General features: G+C 44.3%; 2 protein-coding genes across 3 annotated transcripts in view; both read left to right on the top strand.

Annotated features, from left to right (window-relative positions):
• The window catches only part of LOC115164165 (niban-like protein 1), a 55,387-nt gene extending 38,769 nt beyond the window's left edge, over positions 1–16,618 (top strand). The window contains exons 7-14 of the mRNA XM_029716392.1: positions 3,608–3,712; positions 3,959–4,121; positions 4,880–5,067; positions 5,301–5,456; positions 6,621–6,734; positions 11,381–11,488; positions 11,708–11,819; positions 13,690–16,618. Coding sequence (XP_029572252.1) covers positions 3,608–3,712; positions 3,959–4,121; positions 4,880–5,067; positions 5,301–5,456; positions 6,621–6,734; positions 11,381–11,488; positions 11,708–11,819; positions 13,690–14,972 — 2,229 coding nt within the window. The 3' untranslated portion in view covers positions 14,973–16,618. The remainder of the gene's footprint in view (positions 1–3,607; positions 3,713–3,958; positions 4,122–4,879; positions 5,068–5,300; positions 5,457–6,620; positions 6,735–11,380; positions 11,489–11,707; positions 11,820–13,689) is intronic.
• Positions 16,619–17,739: 1,121 nt separating this feature from the next.
• The window catches only part of LOC115164168 (neural proliferation differentiation and control protein 1), a 47,091-nt gene continuing 45,252 nt past the window's right edge, over positions 17,740–19,578 (top strand). The window contains exons 1-2 of one of the 2 annotated variants that reach the window (XM_029716397.1): positions 17,740–17,879; positions 17,971–18,146. In XM_029716397.1, the coding sequence (XP_029572257.1) occupies positions 18,038–18,146 (109 nt within the window). In that variant the 5' untranslated portion in view covers positions 17,740–17,879; positions 17,971–18,037. Of the gene's footprint in view, positions 18,147–19,578 lie in introns of both variants that reach the window. The other variant, XM_029716396.1, reaches the window with a different exon arrangement.

Raw genomic sequence — 19,578 nt, forward strand, 5'->3', positions numbered from 1 at the left:
TGATGATTCCAAACTTCTTCCATTTAAGAATGATGGAGGCCACTGTGTTCTTTGGGACCTTCAATGCTGCAGAAATGTTTTGGTGCCCTTCCCCAGATCTGTGCCTCAACACAATCATGTCTCGGAGCTCTACGGACAATTCCTTCGATCTCATGGTTTGGTTTTTGCTCTGACATGCACTGTCAACTGTGGGTCCTTATATGGACAGGGGTGTGCCTTTCCAAATCATCTCCAATTCATTGAATTTACCCCAGGTGGACTCCAATCAAGTTGTAGAATCATCTCAAGGATGATAAATGGAAACAGGATGCACCTGAGCTCAATTTCGTGTCTCATAGCAAAGGGTCAGAATACTTATGTAAACAATAACCTGTTTTCACTTTGACATTATGGGGTATTGTGTGTGTCTTGATGAGGGGGAAAAAAGTATTTAATCCATTTTAGAATAAGGCTGTAACTAGGGATGCACCAATATGACATTTTGGGCCGATACCGTTATCCGATATTTTCCTTGCCAAAAAACGCGATACCGATAGCAGCAAAGTTTCAGCTCTGTCTGTCCGTGGCCTCTCTTCCTCGATGCGCACTGTCACTGTGTCCGTTTCCATCTTGTCCAGCTGTGTCTAACATTTCACGTAAACCCTGTTTCTTGTCTGCATCGAAGTAGCGGTCCTTGTACCTAGCATCGAGCATGGTGGCGACACAGTAAATAGGCTCCGAGAGAATACCACCGACTGGCTTGTTCACAGCCTCTAGTAGAGAACTTTTCCAAGTTAACCCCACGGTCCATGTCGGCAGTTTTAGTGAGTGTCTGCTGCAGACGCAGTTGATGAGCTTCTTTCTCAAGTCAGTTGTTCGAATGGAGCTAAGAGTGTGTTCATGTTCTCAAATGCCATTGAAATGGCAGCAGCGGTATGAGAACCAGCACATTCTTGAGCTTTCCTCTGTACAAAATCCTCGTCGACCCACTGTGCTGTCAGACTCTGCATGCTCATGGGGCTGACATCGCTGGTCCAAATGTCAGTCGTGAAGCTAATAGCAGTGACGCCCATAGCAAGTAGCTCATGGATGTGCGTTTCAACAACATAAGGCAACATCTGAGAAATAGCGCCTACTTGGTAGTGTGTACCGGGGCTCGAGGTGCTCGACCAGTTGACAAAAGCCAACATTATCCACAACAGAGAACGGTTGATTGTCAAGGGCATTGAATTCCATTATCTTGGCCTGAATGGATTTCGCCTTTGAGTTGTCTTGCTGAAATGTTTTTACTCTTTCAAATGACTGCTCGATACACACAGCAGACATTGTGGGCTAGGTTAGGAATGCTGTGTTGCACGTGTAGCGCTATATTGTTTGTGGCGTCATTACGTCATCTACCTCCGTTATATAGGTATGCACATCAGCTTTAACATCGGCGTTAAACTAGACATCAGGCCTATGTTGGCATTTTTTTTTTATATTGTGCATCCCTAGCTGTAACGTAACAGTGGAAAAAGTCAAGGGGTCTGAATACTTTCCGAATGCACAGTAGTGCACTACTTTTGAACAGAGCCAAATGGGTCTATGTAGGGAATAGGGAGAAATTTGGGATACAAACAGGGATGTAGAGTCCAGCTGAGAGATGATGTCACTATGCCCCCTGCCCTGGTGACACAGCATCCTGTGGGCATGAGCTCACTGTGCCCCCCCCCCGAGCAGAGCTGAGTCTTTGTCTGTCTTTGTGAGTGTGATGTCTGTAGCTCTTACATCAGGGCCTGGGGGCCTTGACTCATACCCATCATTCTTAGTATCTCATAGACAGATTGCTCCAGTGGGAAATGGAGGGAGCCAAAGGTCAGACAAAGGAGCCTTGGGCTCAGAGTTAGCCACAGAGTCACAACACAGCACTTTCAACAGACAGACAGACACAGCCTGTGTATATACAGTGTACAAAACATTATGAAAACCTGCTCTTTCCATGAGACTGACCAGGTGAATCCTATGATCCCTTCTTGATGTCACTTGTTAAATCCACTTCAATCAGTGTAGATGAAGGGCAGGAGACCGGTTAAAGAAGACATTCAAAGTTAAAGAAGACATTTCAAACCACCTTCGTAAGTGGTTTGAAGTCCAATACAAATCTGATTCCTGGCCATGCACCTTATTATTTGCCCTCAAGTGGTTTGGCATATTTTGTTTTATTGCTAGCTACTCTGTTGACAGTTTGACAAGAACATGGTAGCTAACTATCTTGTTAGCTGTTTACAAACAAATTAGTGAATGTGCTAGAAAGCTAAACGGCTACCTAGCTAGCTAGTTGGCTCTTGTTGCTAGACAAAACTGAGTCATTTGAGGCTTTTAAAGTGTTCTTACACTATGATTTTGAACATTCAAAGCAACTGGGGAAATGTCCATGGCAGGCATTGTCAACTTAACTTGCTACATAACTTCTGAGTGGTAGGAAGCATGAGCACCACTACCAATCAGCCTACACCACTGCACACACATCCGCCATTACTATGACAACTAGCATAGCCTTGTAAGAAAATGACTGCTGTCTGAACACACACGCATCCGATTTGGTCACTTGTAACTTGCTTTTTGAACAGTCAGTATTCCAAAACGGATTTGAAAAACAAAACCGATTTTGAGCATTAAGGCCAGCATTGTGAACAAGGCTTAAGAGACCGATCAGGACAGATAGCCTGATGCTGTTATGCTTGTAGCAGCAGTGACTACAGCCTCTGTGCACTCCTTGGCTAACATTTTAACAATAACCAAACAGTGGTAGTCATTCATCGTGCCCTGCTGTGACACACCACCAATGAGACACCTACAGATAAGACCAGCACTCATCGTTCTGTTTCAAGTTGAAAATCACCAGAATGGTTGAACAGAGATTCTCTGGCAGCATTGCCAACTCCTACACATTCCTCTGTCCCATATCATCATGCAAGATCAGTAACTCGCATCCAATGCAGCCTAGCCCAAAGCTCTTGACTTCAAGGCCAAATAAGTACAATAGAAGATAGTCATGATAAATATGTTGTGATGAATGTGTTGGGCCCCTTATATTCAACTCTGGACCGCAAAGCCAGTTCCACTTATTTTAGACCTGGGACACCAGGTGGGTGCAATTAATTATCAGGTAACAGAAAACCAGCAGGCTCCGGACTGCATAGGGTAAGAGTTGAATACCACTGATCTAGAGCAATCAGGCTAGAAAAACCAGTTCTCAGGTTTCGATAGCTCTGACATATCTGTAGTGTAGAGTGCCGACCATACCTGAGAAGGTAAAGTACAGTAGACTAGTATACAGACTTTTGGAGATGCCCTCCAGCAGATACAAAGCATGAATGGGATCTAAAATGAACCACTTCCCATGTATAAATAAATACTCTGCCCTGAGGCCATAGATTAGCCCCACTGCCCAGTGGTGGAGAGAGTGAGCTGGTATGACCTTAGGTCATAAGAATTGTATCACTCTGAAAGTATGGCTGTATTGGTCTCAGTAGTTCATGAATCACTTTGCGTCCCTTTTTGGGAAATTTGTCTTGCATCTCAAACAGCATAGCATCACCACAGTTATTGTTGTTATCTGATCTCAAACCCACTACCATCCCTGTAGATTCTGGCCAACCTGGTGATGGAGACACTTCTCCCTGAGGTCAGGGATCTCATCACCCCGGGACTGAAAGGCAAAATGCACGAAAGGCAGAGGAACTGGATGCTGGTAAGTTCTATCTCACACAACTGACCAAATACCCCTTTATAATACTAGGGAAAATGTCTTCTTCTGAGTTCCCTGTTTGTACATGAATCCATGTCATGTTGGGATGCAAGAATGCTAGTGATCTACATTTTTGTATTCCATGTTCACAACGATGAGTCACAGTGGCACTTTGGTCAACGTTTCGGCCCAGTGGCTTTTCTCAATACAAGATGCAGACATAACAATCCTCTGTGTGTCCCCATGCAGATCTGTGATGCTGTTTATGGTCTGGTGGTGAGGCAGGCCCAGGCCCAGTATGAGGCTGTGGTGCAGAGCTGTGAGGCTGGACGCCCCCTTCTAGAGGCCTCCATACGCACAGACATGGACCAGATCATCACCTCCAAGGAGCACGTCAGCAACAAAATCAAAGGTGAACCCTCAATGACCTGTGTGGTCCAGCTGTTAGAGCTGCGGACTCCAGCTCATGTATACTAGAGTCGGCATGAGTTGGAATCCACACCACTGCACTTCTGACTTGCCAACTTGTCCACCTTTCATGTCTCCTCTTCATTATTCCATCTTTATAAAATAAATAAATATCCCACAATAAATATATTTAAAAGGTATGAGCTCTCCACAGTAAGATGACGTTGAGCCCTAGTCCCAGACATTGACCCAACATCAGTTTTACAGTCCACCCAGTAATGGATTTTGGGGGAGTAAGCAGATCCTAGATCTGCGCCCAAGCCAGGTTAACTTGGGACCCACAGTAGGTAAATACCAGTAGTTGCAGTACAATGGTAGATTCTAGTTCATACTCTGAATACCTACAGTACATGTCTGGCCTGTATGTCATTCTGGGCTCTTTGCCAGTGGCGTGACAAATATTTACCAACAGTTGGACAGGTGGTTGTCACAGCCACAGACAGGTATGTGGTCTGTTGACAGCCTGCGTCCATGGAGTGGAAGTGAGGAAGAATAGCATCATTCCATCAACAGTTACATGGGGGACTTAGTCTGTCGCAATAACAGTCTTATATGGAGAGGAGCTGAATTCCTTTGGACGAATCATATCTTGAGAAAAGCACGTGTTGCACGATGAGTCACAGTGGAACTTCTGCCAGTTTATAAAGTCATGTAGACTAGTCTGTGTGTTGACATCCGCTCTCTCGTTGTGCTTCCTCCCAGCGGTGGCGCTGCCTAAGGCAGAGAAGCTGCTGAAGGTGAGTATCCAGCCCTACATCAGCTCTATCCTGGAGGCCCTGATGGAGCCCACCAGTCGAGGCTTCTCTGAGGTCAGGGACGTCTTCTTCAGAGAGCTGGTGGACATGAGCAAGAACACACTGAACGACAGCACCAAGGAAAAACTGGCAGAAGTGAGAGCGCTGTTATTCATTTATATGGGTGTCAGTCTAATGATCCAGCATAACAGTTTAGCTGCATGCTTTTAATCCCCCCATTTAGGTGATATCGGAAGTGTAGCATACAAATTGATGAGCGAATTGAAAGACGTATATCATCCAAGCCTGGTCTCTATGGTCTATGTGTTAATTCTGTCAACCCAGCCTCACTCTTCCTTCTCTCCCTCCTTCTCTCCCTCTCTCGTCAGCACATGGAGAAGATCTCTATGCTGGCTTTCCACCCGGTGAAGATGCAGAGCTGCTATGAGAAAGTAGAGGACCTGAGTCTGGACGGCCTGCAGCAGAGGTTTGACGTTTCCAGCCCCTCCGTGTTCGTCCAGAGGGCACAGATCCTCATGAGAGAGGTACAACTTTTCTAACTAGCACTGATTTGAGGATGAAGGTTTTACTTGCAATGACTGTGATAGGCTATCGTACCTAGCTTAATTGAATGTGATCAAAATGCAAGTGTAAACTACACCCTCCTACACCTTATTTCATTCTGCAAAACGTGACACAACCTCTTACTGATGATGTGGACCGTTTTTCACTAAACTGACATATGGGGTATGAGTATGGTGAGGTACTAATTAAATAATTGCTGAAATGTCTCCTTTTGAGTTCCTGGCTGGTGTATGAGTGCTGAAAGGATGTGGCCTGCAGGTCTATTTTGTGGTTGTTGGTTGATGCTGTTTTTGTCTGAGATCCTCAGAGCTACAGTATGGGGAGTTCTTTATTATTGTGGTTGGAGAACAAGCACATTCTGGTTAGTGAGTGGTGGTTTACTGTCATTGGCTGGCTGGTCTCAGTTGACAGACTGTTGGTTGTTGGAGAGATATCCTAGAGCAAAGTATTCACCACTCTGTCCCCCACTGTGAATCACATAGGCTGTCCTCTTTGTAGTTGCTAGAAGCTGCTGGGGGTGAGCCTTCTCAGACAGGGGCTAAGGTCTCAGAGAGTTCAACAATTTGAACTTTGCTTTGCATCCAAGATTCTGTTTATAGTTCAGATATACAATAGCAAATATCTACCCTCAGGGTTCAGGGTGTGATTAGTTTAGAATGGAGGGAGGGAAGGGTTTTATTGGACAGAATTAGTATATAGAAAGCAATCCTATTTTGTTATGCTACACTTAAAAAGGAATTGTTGGGAAGATAGTGTCCCCTTGTGGTGAATATATGAAAACTGATGGAATGTTTTGTTCTTGGCATTTTTGATTTCAGCGAACAGGCAAATCATGGACTTTATCTATACACTGTCTGATGACTGCTTAGTTGAGTTCACCAGTTTATTGAGTTACCAACATGCCCACATGATGATCCATTTTATAAACCGATTTCTCTGCATTCTTTTTCTGCCTGGTAGAGTATAGACCATTTTAAAGAGAGGTTTACTTGCAATGACTGTGATTTGTGGTTGTCTTTCCACCACTAAACTTAGTTGAATGCACTGACTGTAAGTCACTCTGGATAACAGCGTTTGCTAAATGACTAAAATGTAAACTAATAAACAAACCTTTATCTGTGCAGCAAATGGACGATGCAGTGTACACCTTTGAGCAGATCCTCCACCAGAGTCTGGAGGACCAGGGGCCAGAGGGTCTCTGTAAGAGCATCCAGCGCTGCCAGGACCGGGTCATCAAGGTAAGGCAGACAGGAAAGGGATGGCTGTTGGCCCAGTGCACACCATGACATAGGCACGATGACTAATCAAGACCATTGCGCTCTCCCCCAAAAAAAGTTTAGTTGGTGCGTAAAACAAGTGACTCTAGAGAAGCACACAAAAATGTCATATATTGCTTGCTAGGCACAAGGATGGGTAACATTTTATTTTACGTTTTTATTTCACCTTTATTTAACCAGGTATGCCAGTTGAGAACAAGTTCTCATTTACAACTGCGACCTGGCCAAGATAAAGCAAAGCATTGCGACAAAAACAACAACACAGAGTTACACATGAGATAAACAAACGTACAGTCAATAACACAATATAAAATATGTATACCGTGTGTGCAAATTAAGTAAGGAGGTAAGGCAATAAATAGGCCATAGTGGCGAAGTAATTACAATTTAGCAATTAACACTGGAGTGATAGATGTGCAGATGAGGATGTGCAAGTAGAAATACTGCTGTGCAAAAGAGCAGAAAAAAACAATTATGGGGATGAGATAAGTAGTATGTTGGATGGGCTATTTACAGATGGGCTGTGTACAGCTACACTGATCGGTAAGCTGCTCTGACAGCCGATACTTGAAGTTAGTGAGGGAGATATAAGTCTCCAACTTCAGTGATTTTTGCAATTCGTTCAAGTCATTGGCAGCAGAGAACTGGAAGGAAAGGCGGCCAAAGGAAGAATTGGCTTTGGGGATGACCAGTGAAATATACCTGCTGGAGCGCGTGCTACGGGTGGGTGTTGCTATGGTGACCATTGAGCTGAGATAAGGCGGAGCTTTACCTAGCAAAGACTTATAGATGACCTGGAGCCAGTGGGTTTGGCAGCTAATATGTAGTGAGGACCAGCCAAGGAAAGCATACAGGTCGCAATGGTGGGTAGTATATGGGGCTTTGGTGACAAAATGGATGGCACTGTGATAGACTGCATCCAATTTGCTGAGTAGAGTGTTGGAGGCTATTTTGTAAATGACATCGCCAAAGTCAAGGATCGGCAGGATAGTCAGTTTTATAAGGTTATGTTTAGCAGCATGAGTGAAGGAGGCTTTGTTGCGAAATAGAAAGCTGATTTCTAGATTTAATTTTGGATTGGAGATGCTTAATATCAGTCTGGAAGGAGAGTTTACAGTCTAGCCAGACATCTAGGTATTTAAAGTTGTCACATATTCTAAGTCTGAACAGTCCAGAGTAGTGATGCTAGGCAGGCGAGTGCGGGCAGCGAGCAGTTGGAGGCCCCGGAAGGAGTGTTGTTTGGCATTGAAGCTCGTTTGGAGGTTTGTTAACACAGTGTTCAAGGAAGGGCCAGATGTATACAGAATGGTGTCGTCTGCGTAGAGGTGGATCAAAGAATCATCCACAGCAAGAGCGACATCATTGATATATACAGAGAAAAGAGTAGAAACCGAGAATTGAACCCTGTGGCACACCCATAGAGACTGCCAGAGGTCCGGACAACGGGCCCTCTGATTTGACACACTGAACTCTGTCTGGGAAGTAGTTAGTGAAACAGGCGTGGCAGTCATTTGCGAAACCAAGGCTGTTGAGTCTGCCGATAAGAATACGGTGATTGACAGAGTCGAAAGCCTTGGCCAGGTCGACGAAAACAGCTGCACAGTACTGTTTTTTTTTATCGATGGCAGTTATGATATCATTTAGGACATTGAGCGTGGCTGAGGTGCACCCATGACCAGCTCAGAAACTGGATTGCATTGGCTTTCGAAGAATTTAGAAAGACAGGGCAGGAGGAATATAGGTCTGTAACAGTCTGGGTCTAGTGTCTCCCCCTTTGAAGAGGGGGATGACCGCGGCCGCTTTCCAATCTTTAGGAATCTCAGATGATATGAGAGGTTGAACAGACTAGTAATGGGGGTTGCGACAATGGTCGTGGATAATTTTAGAAAGCGAGGGTCCAGATTGTCTAGCCCAGCTGATTTGTAGGGATCCAGATTCTGCAGCACTTTCAGGACATCAGCTGTCTGGATTTGGGTGAAGGAGAAGCGGGGGGGCTTGGCCCAGTTGTTGCGGTGGGTGCAGAGCTGTTGGCCGGAGTTGGGGTAGCCAGGTGGAAAGCGTGGCCAGCCGTAGAGAAATGCTTATTGAAATTTTCGATTATCATGGATTTATCAGTGGTGAGTGTTTCCTAGCCTCAGTGCAGTGGGCAGCTGAGAGTAGGTGCTCTTATTCTCCATGGACTTTAGTGTCCCAAAACATTTTGGAATTAGTGCTGCAGGATGCAAATTTCGGTTTGAAAAAGCTAGCCTTTGATTTCCTAACTGCCTGTGTATATTGGTTCCTGACTTCCTTGAAAAGTTGCATATCGCGGGGACTATTCGAAGCTTGTGCAGTGTGCAAGGGCAGTCAAGTCTGGAGTGAACCAAGGGCTATATCTGTTCTTAGTTCTACATTTTTTGAAAGGGGCATGCTTATTTAAGATGGTGAGGAAGGCACTTTTGAAGAACAACCAGGCATCCTCTACTGACGGGATGAGGTCAATGTCCTTCCAGGATACCCGGGCCAGGTTGATTAGAAAGGCCTGCTCGCAGAAGTGTTTTAGGGAGCGTTTGACAGTGATGAGGGGTGGTCGTTAGACTGCAGACCCATAACGGACGCAGGCAATGAGGCCGTGATCGCCGAGATCCTGGTTGAAAACAGCAGAGGTGTATTTAGAGGGCAAGTTGGTCAGGATGATATCTATGAGGGTGCCCATGTTTACGGATTTGGGGTTGTACCTGGTAGGTTCCTTGATAATTTGTGTGAGGTTGAGGGCATCTAGCTTAGATTGTAGGACGGACGGGGTGTTAAGCATATCCCAGTTTAGGTCACCTAACAGTATGAATTCTGACGATAGATGGGGGGTGATCAATTCACATATAGTGTCCAGGAAACAGCTGGGAGCTGAGGGAGGTCTATAACAGTGAGAGACTTATTTCTGGAGAGATGGATTTTTAAAAGTAGTAGCTCGAACTGTTTGGGCACAGACCTGGATAGTATGACAGAACTCTGCAGGCTATCTCTACAATAGAATGCAACTCCGCCTCCTTTAGCAGTTCTGTCTTGACGGAAAATGTTGTAATTGGGGATGGAAATTTCAGAATTTTTGGTGGCCTTCCTAAGCCAGGATTCAGACACGGCTAGGACATCAGGGTTGGCGGAGTGTGCTAAAGCAGTGAATGAAGCAAACTTAGGGAATAGCAATCTGATAACATGCATGAACCCAAGGCTTTTACGGTTACAGAAGTCAACAAACGAGAGCGCCTGGGGACACACAGGGCTGGGTTAACCTCGACATCACCAGAGGAACAGAGGAGGAGAATGATAAGGGTACGGCTAAAGGCCATAAGAACTTGTCATCTAGTGTGTTCGGAACAGAGAGTAAAAGGAGCAGACTTCTGGGTGTGGTAGGATAGATTCAGGGCATAATGCATAGACAAGGGCATGGTAGGGTGCGAGTACAGTGGAGGTAAACCTAGGCATTGGGTGACGATGAGAGAGTCTGCATCTCTGGAAGCGGCAGTTACACTAGGTGCGGTCTCCGCATGGGTGGGGCAAGGGAGCTAATCGAGGCATGTAGAGCGGGACTAAAGGCTCCGCAGTAAAACAAAATAATGAGAACTACCCTAAACAACAGTATACAGGCATATTGACATTAGAGAGAGACATAAAGCAACCACCAGTGTTGATTGGGAGGGCTAAGACAACGGGTAAAATGCTAAGAAACAATAATGTGTAAATGGCGATGAATGGGCAGAGAGGGTCAGTTAGCTACACACAGGGCCTGAGTTCGAGGCTGGGGCCGACGGATAAACAAAATGAAGTACCGTGTGAATGAACAGTCCAGTTGGCATCCGCTGTGTAGCCGAGTGATCAGAGAGCTAGCAGGCCGGGGCTAGTAGCTGGGTCCTACCGACATCAACGACGCAGAGGCCGGTTGAGAGCACATTGGCCGAAATACGTCAGCAGACCAGTCGTGATGGATCGGCGGGGCTCCATGTCGACAAAGGGTCCAGGCCAATTGGCAAGAGGGATATTGTAGTTGGTGTACTTTGTTTGCTAGCCGGGGGAATGGGCCTAGCTCGAGGCTAACTGGTGCTTGCTTCTGGACAAGGGCGTTAGCTAGCTAGCTGCAATGATCCGGTGTAATGGGCCAGAGCTTGTGGCAGGAATGCGGTGATTTAGTGGGGAAGAAAAGCAGCCCGATATGCTCCGGGCTGATTTCGCGCTGTGCAGACTGGCAGATATTATCCGGGCTAAAGCGGCTTGTGTCTGTGCTAAAGGTAAAGACTGCTAGCAGTGGCTAACAATTAAATAGCTAGTAGCTAATTAGCTGGATAGCTTCTGAATGCTAGCTTCTGATAGAGGTTCCGGTTATAAGGTCTAAAAAAAATAGCAGATCTGTACCACGTTGGGTGAGGCGGGTTAAAGGAATTTAATTCTAAAATGGAAAAAGAGATTGAAATGTATACAGAAAAAAGCTGAATATTTACACGGGACAAAAACAAACACGTATTGCTGCCATTTCATCTTGGAAAATGTAGGCTTCAGCAGATTGATGCAACACAAATGTTCTCTAAAAAATCATAACATCTCCTGTCTTTTATTTCCCTCCTGTCTGTCCACAGAAATTTGATTATGACAGCAGCACAGTCCGGAAGAGGTTCTTTCGAGAGGCTCTTCTTCAGATCTTCATCCCTTACATGCTGAAGCAGCTCACTCCCTCCGTCGCATCTGTAAGTCTAGCAGCTGTAGCCGGCTAGACTGTGTCTAGACGGGTCAAATGCATACGTTGTGTGAAACTGACATTACACTTCCATGCAATAGCATTCCCTTTGTCACTCATACTGTTAACTTACCCGTTTTCTGCATGTCTCTCCTGAGTGTATTCCTGAATGTGTATGACACCTTTTATGGGTCCTCTGTTCTCATACTTGTTCCTCTGCCGTGTCCAGGAGCTGCCTCGTTTCCAGGAGCTGATTTTTGAGGACTTTTCTCGTTTCATCCTGGTGGAGAACATCTTTGAGGAAGTGGTGCTGCACTCTGTCATGAAGGACATCATGATGGGTGAGTCTCACAGTGGAAACAGTGGCTTTGTCCTTAATGGCACCTTTACTCCCTTTGTATTGCATTACTATGGGCCCTGATCAATAGGAGGAATAGGGTGCCATTTGGGACACAGACATATACTTCTCTTATATTTGAATGCCTTGTGTCAGGGTTAACCAACTGGCGGTGATTTCCCCCAAGTTTTCTGAGCAAAAAATGTATTAATAAAAATCTAAATGGAGGGTTCAACATAAAATACTATAGAAACACAAGCAAATCCGCACCAAGTGAGTGTACAAAACATTAGGAACACCTGCTTTTTCCATGACAAACTGACCAGGTAAATCCAGGTGAATGCTATCATTCCTTATTGATGTTAAATTCACTTCAATCAGTGTAGATGAAGAGGACGAGATCGGTTAAAGAAGGATTTTTAAGCCTTGAAACAATTGAGACATCGATTGTGTATGTGTGCCATGCAGAGAGTGAATAGGAAAGACAAAAGCTTTAAAGTGCCTTTGAATGGGCTATAGTAGTAGGTGCCAGGCACACCAGTTTGAATGTGTCAAGAACTGCAACACTGCTTGGTTTTTCACGCTCAAAGGTTTCCCATGTGTATCAAAAATGGTCCACCACCCAAAGGACATCCATCCAACTTGACACAATTGTGGGAAGCATTGGATTCAACCTGGGCCAACATCCCTGTGAAATGGTTTCGACTCCTTGTAGAGTCCATACCCCGATTAATTGAGGCTGTTCTGAGGGTGAAAGAGGTGCAACTCAATATTAGGAAGATGTTCCTAATGTTTTGTACACTCAGTGTATGTGATCATATGCAAATAAGCAAGGTTTGAAATGATGTTTTAGTCAAACATATGTGTTGGTCTTCTGAGTGTTTCAATTTGCAGTTTACAAATTGTTTGTAATTATGTTCCGGCCCCCTGACCATCCACTCAAGAAAAGATCGGCCCGGTGCTGAATCTAGTTGATGATCCCTGCCTTATGTGTTCAGTGTATGGAATAAGAGTACTCACAGGCTATATTTAGGCCCCAGAGTTAGAAGAGATACCTCTCCTGAGTCGTTTCACCTCAAAAGCACAAGAAAGAAGATTGACAGCCACCATCTCTGATTGTTCTGAAATTGTTTCTGTAGTTAGAAACAGATAATATTAGCATTATTGTATTGAAACATTTGAGGAATTATGCAAATTGTTGCACATATTTGCCATTTTAATTTATAGGATTCATATAATATTCAATAAATATATTACCCATCTTCCAGTTTGGTGCAAACCACTTTTTAATAATGTATAAAACATGAGAAATCCAAATAAATGGTCAAAAGCCTCCCATCCCAATGGCCAGTATACAGTATCAGTTATCTATATTTGACAGGTAGTATGACACTGCGGCTTGGATTATTGTTTATTCATACTATGTAATGCATTTTCAGTGAATTTTGTGATGTCCCCCGTTCAGACAAATTTGCCGTTGAAGTCGCTTGCATTTCTGCCCATAAAATAGTGTGAAAGTACCAGGTTTTGCCCACTAGATGCCGCTGTTCATGCTGTTACGTTTATCAATTTTGCTGGTCACTTGTCTGAACTTTCTGATTAAGGCCTTGTTTTTCGGGTTGAGGCCATGAAATCGGGTTTTGGGCATTATATTTAATGAATATTATATGAATCCTGTAAATTGAAATTGCCTATTTGTGTGCAATCAATTAGCTTAATTTCTCAGAATTCCAAATGTCTTTCAACAAAATCATATTGAAATACATATATAATGTGAAATTAAATGGAACGAACATCCGGTGGACAATGTGTTAATGACCTTTCTCTCTCTCTCTTTCTCTCTTTCTATCCTTTCTTTCTTCCTCCCTGTGTAGCTGTGAAGGAGGCAGCAGTCCAGAGGAGACACAACCTGTATAGGGACAGCATTGTATTGACCAGCAGTGACCCCAACCTGCACCTACTGGGGGACAACCCTGCCATCGATTGGGCTGGGGAGTTCGGGACAGGACCGGAGGAAGGGCAGGGACAAGATGATGAAGAGGGGGAGGAGACTGGTGATACTGGGGAGGCCCATAGGAGGCGCAGGATGAAGCAGGTGGTCTCTATGATCCAGCTGGATGGCTCCCCCATCCTGGTCAACGAGTCCTGCCTGGAGGTGCCCAGTGTGGACGGCATCCCTGAGGAGAGGGAGGGGGAGGTCCAGGACGCAGACGCTCTATCGTCTCCAGAGATCGTCCACCAGGATCCAGTCAAAGTTAATGCAACCACTTCAAAAGAAAAGAAGAAAGCCCCTCCACCTCCTGTCCAGCCAGAGAACAGTCCATCCCCTGCCCTAACGAATGGCTCCATCCTGAAAGGAGGAGAGTCGGTGACGATCTTGAGTGTGGCCCCAGAGGTGCAGACCAAAATCTCTGAGGATGTGACCCAGGAAGCTGAGCATGAGAAGAAGTTCCTAGAGATTGAGAGCTCCTTACAGGACTCAGATAACACAGCATCAGCCATCGAGAGTGCCATACGGGAGATAGAGAATGCTGTGCAGGAAGAGGACAGCGAGCCAGGCGTGGAGGTGGCTGCAGTTTCACAGGAGACCGCAGCAGAAGTGTCCCCCTCAAGCCAGGAGGTTAGTAGTGTACCCTCAAGCAAAGAGAAGGAATCTCTGAAAACAGTTCAGGAAGAGGCTTTGGCACCAGCAGCTCTAACCCAAGAGGACACGTCTCCTAGTTCAGAGGCGGTATCCCCCCTACCCTCAACGCAGATGGAGGCAGTAGCAGTAACACCCATAGCACAAGAGGAGATCCCCACACCCATACCAACAGCCCTGGACACAGAGCCCCTAGTGCCTACACTCACACCAACAGAAATTCCTGCAGCCACGACCACAGCCCTGGAGACGGAGAAAGTCCCTGTCCCTGCACCAATGCCAGAGGAGTCGGAGAGCACTGAGAGCACTTCAAATGTCCAGAGAGCAAATCCACAACCCACGGTGGATTTGAACTCCCTGCCCCCTCCACATGCCACCAGTGAGGCGGTGGAAAAGGCTGCCCCCAGTACAGGGGAGCCAGAGGCAGCAGAGGTGATCCCTGAGGCAGGGGGAGAGGGAGTGACTGTGGCCCAGGACGGAGCAGCAGCGCAGAAGGAGGACTCTGTGACGGGATAGAAGAAGGACTCAGAGAAGGCAGACGGCGCCAATGTGGAATGAGTCATTGTTTGGGCTGTATGCTGCCGTTAATTTGGATTTTGTTTTTTTGTTTTTTACCATGACCGGGATATTATACACAATTAATCTCACAATAGCATAGACAATTTCATCAATGGAAATGGTTTGTATACATTAGTTTTGCCAATAATTTTACTGCTTAGTTTTCGTCTTCAAGATTATTCTCTATTAACAGTTACTTTTTTCACCAATATTATCCACCTCTACCAAATCATCAGTCTGTATGTACATTGATCGGGGTTCAGGTGCAACTTCAATGCCTGTATATGTTGTTTTCCTATTGTTTCTATATTTTGACAGATTACGTCCACATTCCAATTGATAGCATGTGCATTGTAGCTTGAGTGCCAGATGTTTGTGCACTCATGCCAACTCTCACTGTCACTCATTGTCATTAAAAAAACCATGGCTTGACAATGACAGCTTTGGAATTAGAAAGGCCACAAACTGATCTGGAACCAGGTTAGGAACTCACTCCATTGTCCTTTTTTACTATATATTCACTGGGTAGTGAATGATGAGCACAATCGAAAGACCCAGTTGTGTTTATATTATGGTGCCCTGTAAATATGAAATTAACTCGCACACTTCAGGTGTTCTTGGTGTGGTATATAACGTTCAATATCATCATTGATTTGTCCTCTATGACCTACACTACTGCTCAACCATTTGAATTGGCTTTACCCTGAATCCAAAAGCTGTCAAGGGTCTGACTTATCTAGTCTGTGTTAAATTGTATTTAGAGTGGACCATGACAACATGAGCAAAGCTACAGTATAGCTAGCCATGGCTAAATCAAAATCATAGAGTATTTATTCCAATAGGTTCAACGACTGATATGTCCTTGTTGTCATCTTATTGGTGTTCTTTCATTACTTTCGTACAGTTCCTCTCTACTCTGAAGTTTCCTGTCAGTTTTTGAATCTCTTTTTCTCAGAGTAATTCCAATACTTGTATAATTGTGCATCAACCTCCAATAATATTCTTCTGACGTGTATTTATTGAGATATGTTGAAAAGGTGTCTGGGAAGCAAGCAATTTGTGCAAGCAATTCTGTAGTAACAGTGCCTTTATGAAATACTAGAAAACATCTCATTCGAAGTACTTTTTACTTTCTATTTCAAATTGAAATGACAATCCGTCAAACATATTGATGTGTTAACTGTTCTGTTATCGCAAGGCAAATGAGTAATGGTATTTGATATGTTGTCCTTAATATTTGACAAATTCTTATTGATATGAATACCTCAGCTATAACATTGAGCTATTCCCAACAGAGAAAGCATCTGTACATACTGTATTTAATGCTATGTTGACTTAATACATTTTTTACCCTTTTCACTATCATGTAGTCTTTCCACAGATGCTTGTCTTAGCAGCTGTGACAAGTTTTTATTTTTGAGTTTCTCTTCAGTGCCTTCATTGATACACATAATATGATCTCAATTATTTGTATTTATTATGTATTGCACTCTGCATTTACATCCCTGTCCCGCATCCCTTTTGATGCCTGTACTTTTAGATTTATTTTACTCAACGTTATACAAAGGACTGCTACTGATAATAAATCATTTGTTAATTCAATACGTCTGTCTGTATGTTTTTCCTTTCGAAACACAAAGGTTTGTTGAAGGGGCAGTCTGGGATTTGAAAAACAACGTGGACATCTTGCCACTTTTCTTTGTTAAACAGCTCAGGGATGGGACTGGAGAGATTTTTACTACTCTCAAATTTTGAAAATGGATGGACCAATCCCAGATTGCCCCTTTTTTAAATGATTGTTGGGTTCAAGTGGAGCAGTATTTAGTCTTGCATTCACATTGACTGTCATATTTCCATCTGGTCACAATCTACAGTTAGTCTGAAGAGTGACTTGCTACCATGCCTTGCATCGTTGCACCTTCCAGAATAGGACAATGTAGTAGCCTGCCATAGATTAATTGTGGTTTAAAAATGTATTGGGAAATGCCAAATGTATAGACCAGGGGTACTCAACTCTTACCCTAGGAGGTCCGGAGCCTCCTGGTTTTCTGTTCTACCTGAAAATTCATTGCACAATTAATTGCACACACCTCGTGTCACAGGTCTAAATCAGACTAGAGGGGAACAATGGAAAAAATGCAGTGGAACTGGCTTCGAGGGGTACAGACTAGAGCCCTCAAACTCGAATCCACCAGGTGGGAAAAAGACACCAGGTGGGTGCCGTCCATTATCAGAACAGCACCAGCAGGCTCTGGACCGGACCTCGTAGGGTAGGAGTTGAATACCCCTGCTCTACAAACTATAGGCATACTACAAATGTATAATATGTATAACCCACATTAAGTATTGATCTTCCACAAACCAAACACTCTAAAAACGATACTATTTCAAGAGATATTGGTTCATCCGCACAATTAAATAGAACAATGTTTTGTATCTCTATTCCAGACTTAATTGATCTATTTCAGCCTTTTATTATGTAACCTTGGTGTCATGTCATATTATGTATGAATCATCAGTGTGCCCTTATACACATTAATTGAATCCTTTTAAAAAAATAGCAAAGGGCTTTTTATGAACACATTTCTCTCAGAACCGGGGAGGCACTAGAGGCCATTAAAATGCACATGTTGGCTTCTCTGCTTCGGTACTGTGGCTTGTATTTTCGGTTGTGCGTACGGCAAAACTGATTAGGCGCGCATCGTGACGACATCTACGTAACTCACAACACCATAGAAACTCTGACAGACAGCAGCCCTGCCCTCACTCGTTTCTTCAACTGTCACACATAAAGCGACATAATGGGATCCTGCGCAAAACACATAGCAGACGAAATCGTTGACCAGCGCTCTATTACCGAATCCGGTACTTGCAACTGAGCGCCTTTTCTACTCCGCATTCTGACTACATATTTACAAAAGCTGAGCACCTTTTCTAAGCTTCTTTCTGTTCTAAGGGGATGGGGGAATGATCAACCCCGACTCTCCAGCTCAGTTGTATCAGTTGTAGGAGCGCTTTGCAGTATGCCATCCCAGAGAAGAGGTGTCGATCACCGACCGAGAACAGCTGCCACGCTTCTAACCCAGGTTGCTGTCTTTGCAACCTTCGTTGCTATGAGCGCATGCATGCCAGGTAAGAACAGCTCTTTTAATATTTAAGTCTGCGTGTTGTGCGCACATTTATGAAAGTTGATCCCGATGTGGATGATGTCATATGCCGTCAATGTAAACATATGAATGCGCAGGTGTTACCGCGTTCCCTACAAAAGGTAACATATGGTAGGCCTCTAGGCCGACACAAACTCAAAAATAGATGAAATACTATTCATTTCTGATCATAGGCTTTTTATTTTTTTTATTTGAACAGGGATATTATAATCGGAAAATACAAAGTATATTTCTATGTAGAACGAACATGCCTCTGACATGTAGAGTAAAGAATCATATCAGCTCTTCATGGCATTTCTATATGCAATGCTCTAGAATATTTGGCAAATGATCCCCGTTGTGATTCTTCTGGTCATTTTCAACTAAAAGGACCCATTACCATGTCATATTGGGTGTCAATGAAAGCTAAGCATCTACTGTATCTCTCTCACACACATGCATATATTATAATTTGTTTTATTAAGGTCTGTCAACCATTTCCCACCCAAAACATTTGGAATAAGCAAAAGCTTTGATTTCTGGTCAAACAGATGGAAAAGGGGATATACACAACATCTACCATCATATGTCTTAAAAGGTATTAGAAATACGTGAAAACACTCATGTTAAATCAAAGACCCCTGCCAACTAATTCCAGCACTTAGTGTGTTCAGAAAGTATTCAGACCCCATGACTTTTTCCACATTTTGTTACGTTACAGACATTAAAAAAAAAGGTTTATCTACACACAATAACCCATAATGACAATGTGACTTTGTTTACTCAGTACTTTGCAGAAGCACCTTTGGCAGCGATTACAGGCTCCTTGGGTATGACCCTACAAGCTTGTCACACCTGTATTTGGGGAGTTACTCCCATTCTTCTCTGTAGATCCTCATGCTCTCAGGTTGGATGAGGAGCGTCACTGCACAGCTATTTTCAGGTCTCTCCAGATATGTTCGATCGGGCTCTGGCTGGGCCACTCAAGGACATTCAGAGACTTGTCCCGAAGCCACTCCTGCGTTGCCTTGGCTGTGTGCTTAGGGTTGTTGTCCTGTTGGAAGGTGATCCTTCACCCCAGTCTGAGGTCCTGAGAGCTCCGGAGCAGGTTTTCATCAAGGATCTCTCTGTACTTTCCTCGGTTCATCTTTCCCCCGATCCTGACTAGTCTCCCAGTCTGTCTCTGAAAAACATCCCCACAAGCATGAGGCTGCCACCACCATCCTTCACCGTAGGGATGGTGCCAGGTTTCTTCCAGATGTGACGCTTAGCATTCAGGCCAAAGACTTCAATCTTGGTTTCATCAAACCAGAGAATCATGTTTCTCATGGTCGGAGAGTCCTTTAGTTTAGCCTCCAAGCAAGCTGTCATGTGGCTTCCGTCTGCTCACTTTACCATAAAAGCCTGATTGGCGGAGT

The sequence above is a fragment of the Salmo trutta genome, chromosome 27 (genome assembly GCF_901001165.1).
Source record: "Salmo trutta chromosome 27, fSalTru1.1, whole genome shotgun sequence".
NCBI lineage: Eukaryota > Metazoa > Chordata > Actinopteri > Salmoniformes > Salmonidae > Salmo > Salmo trutta.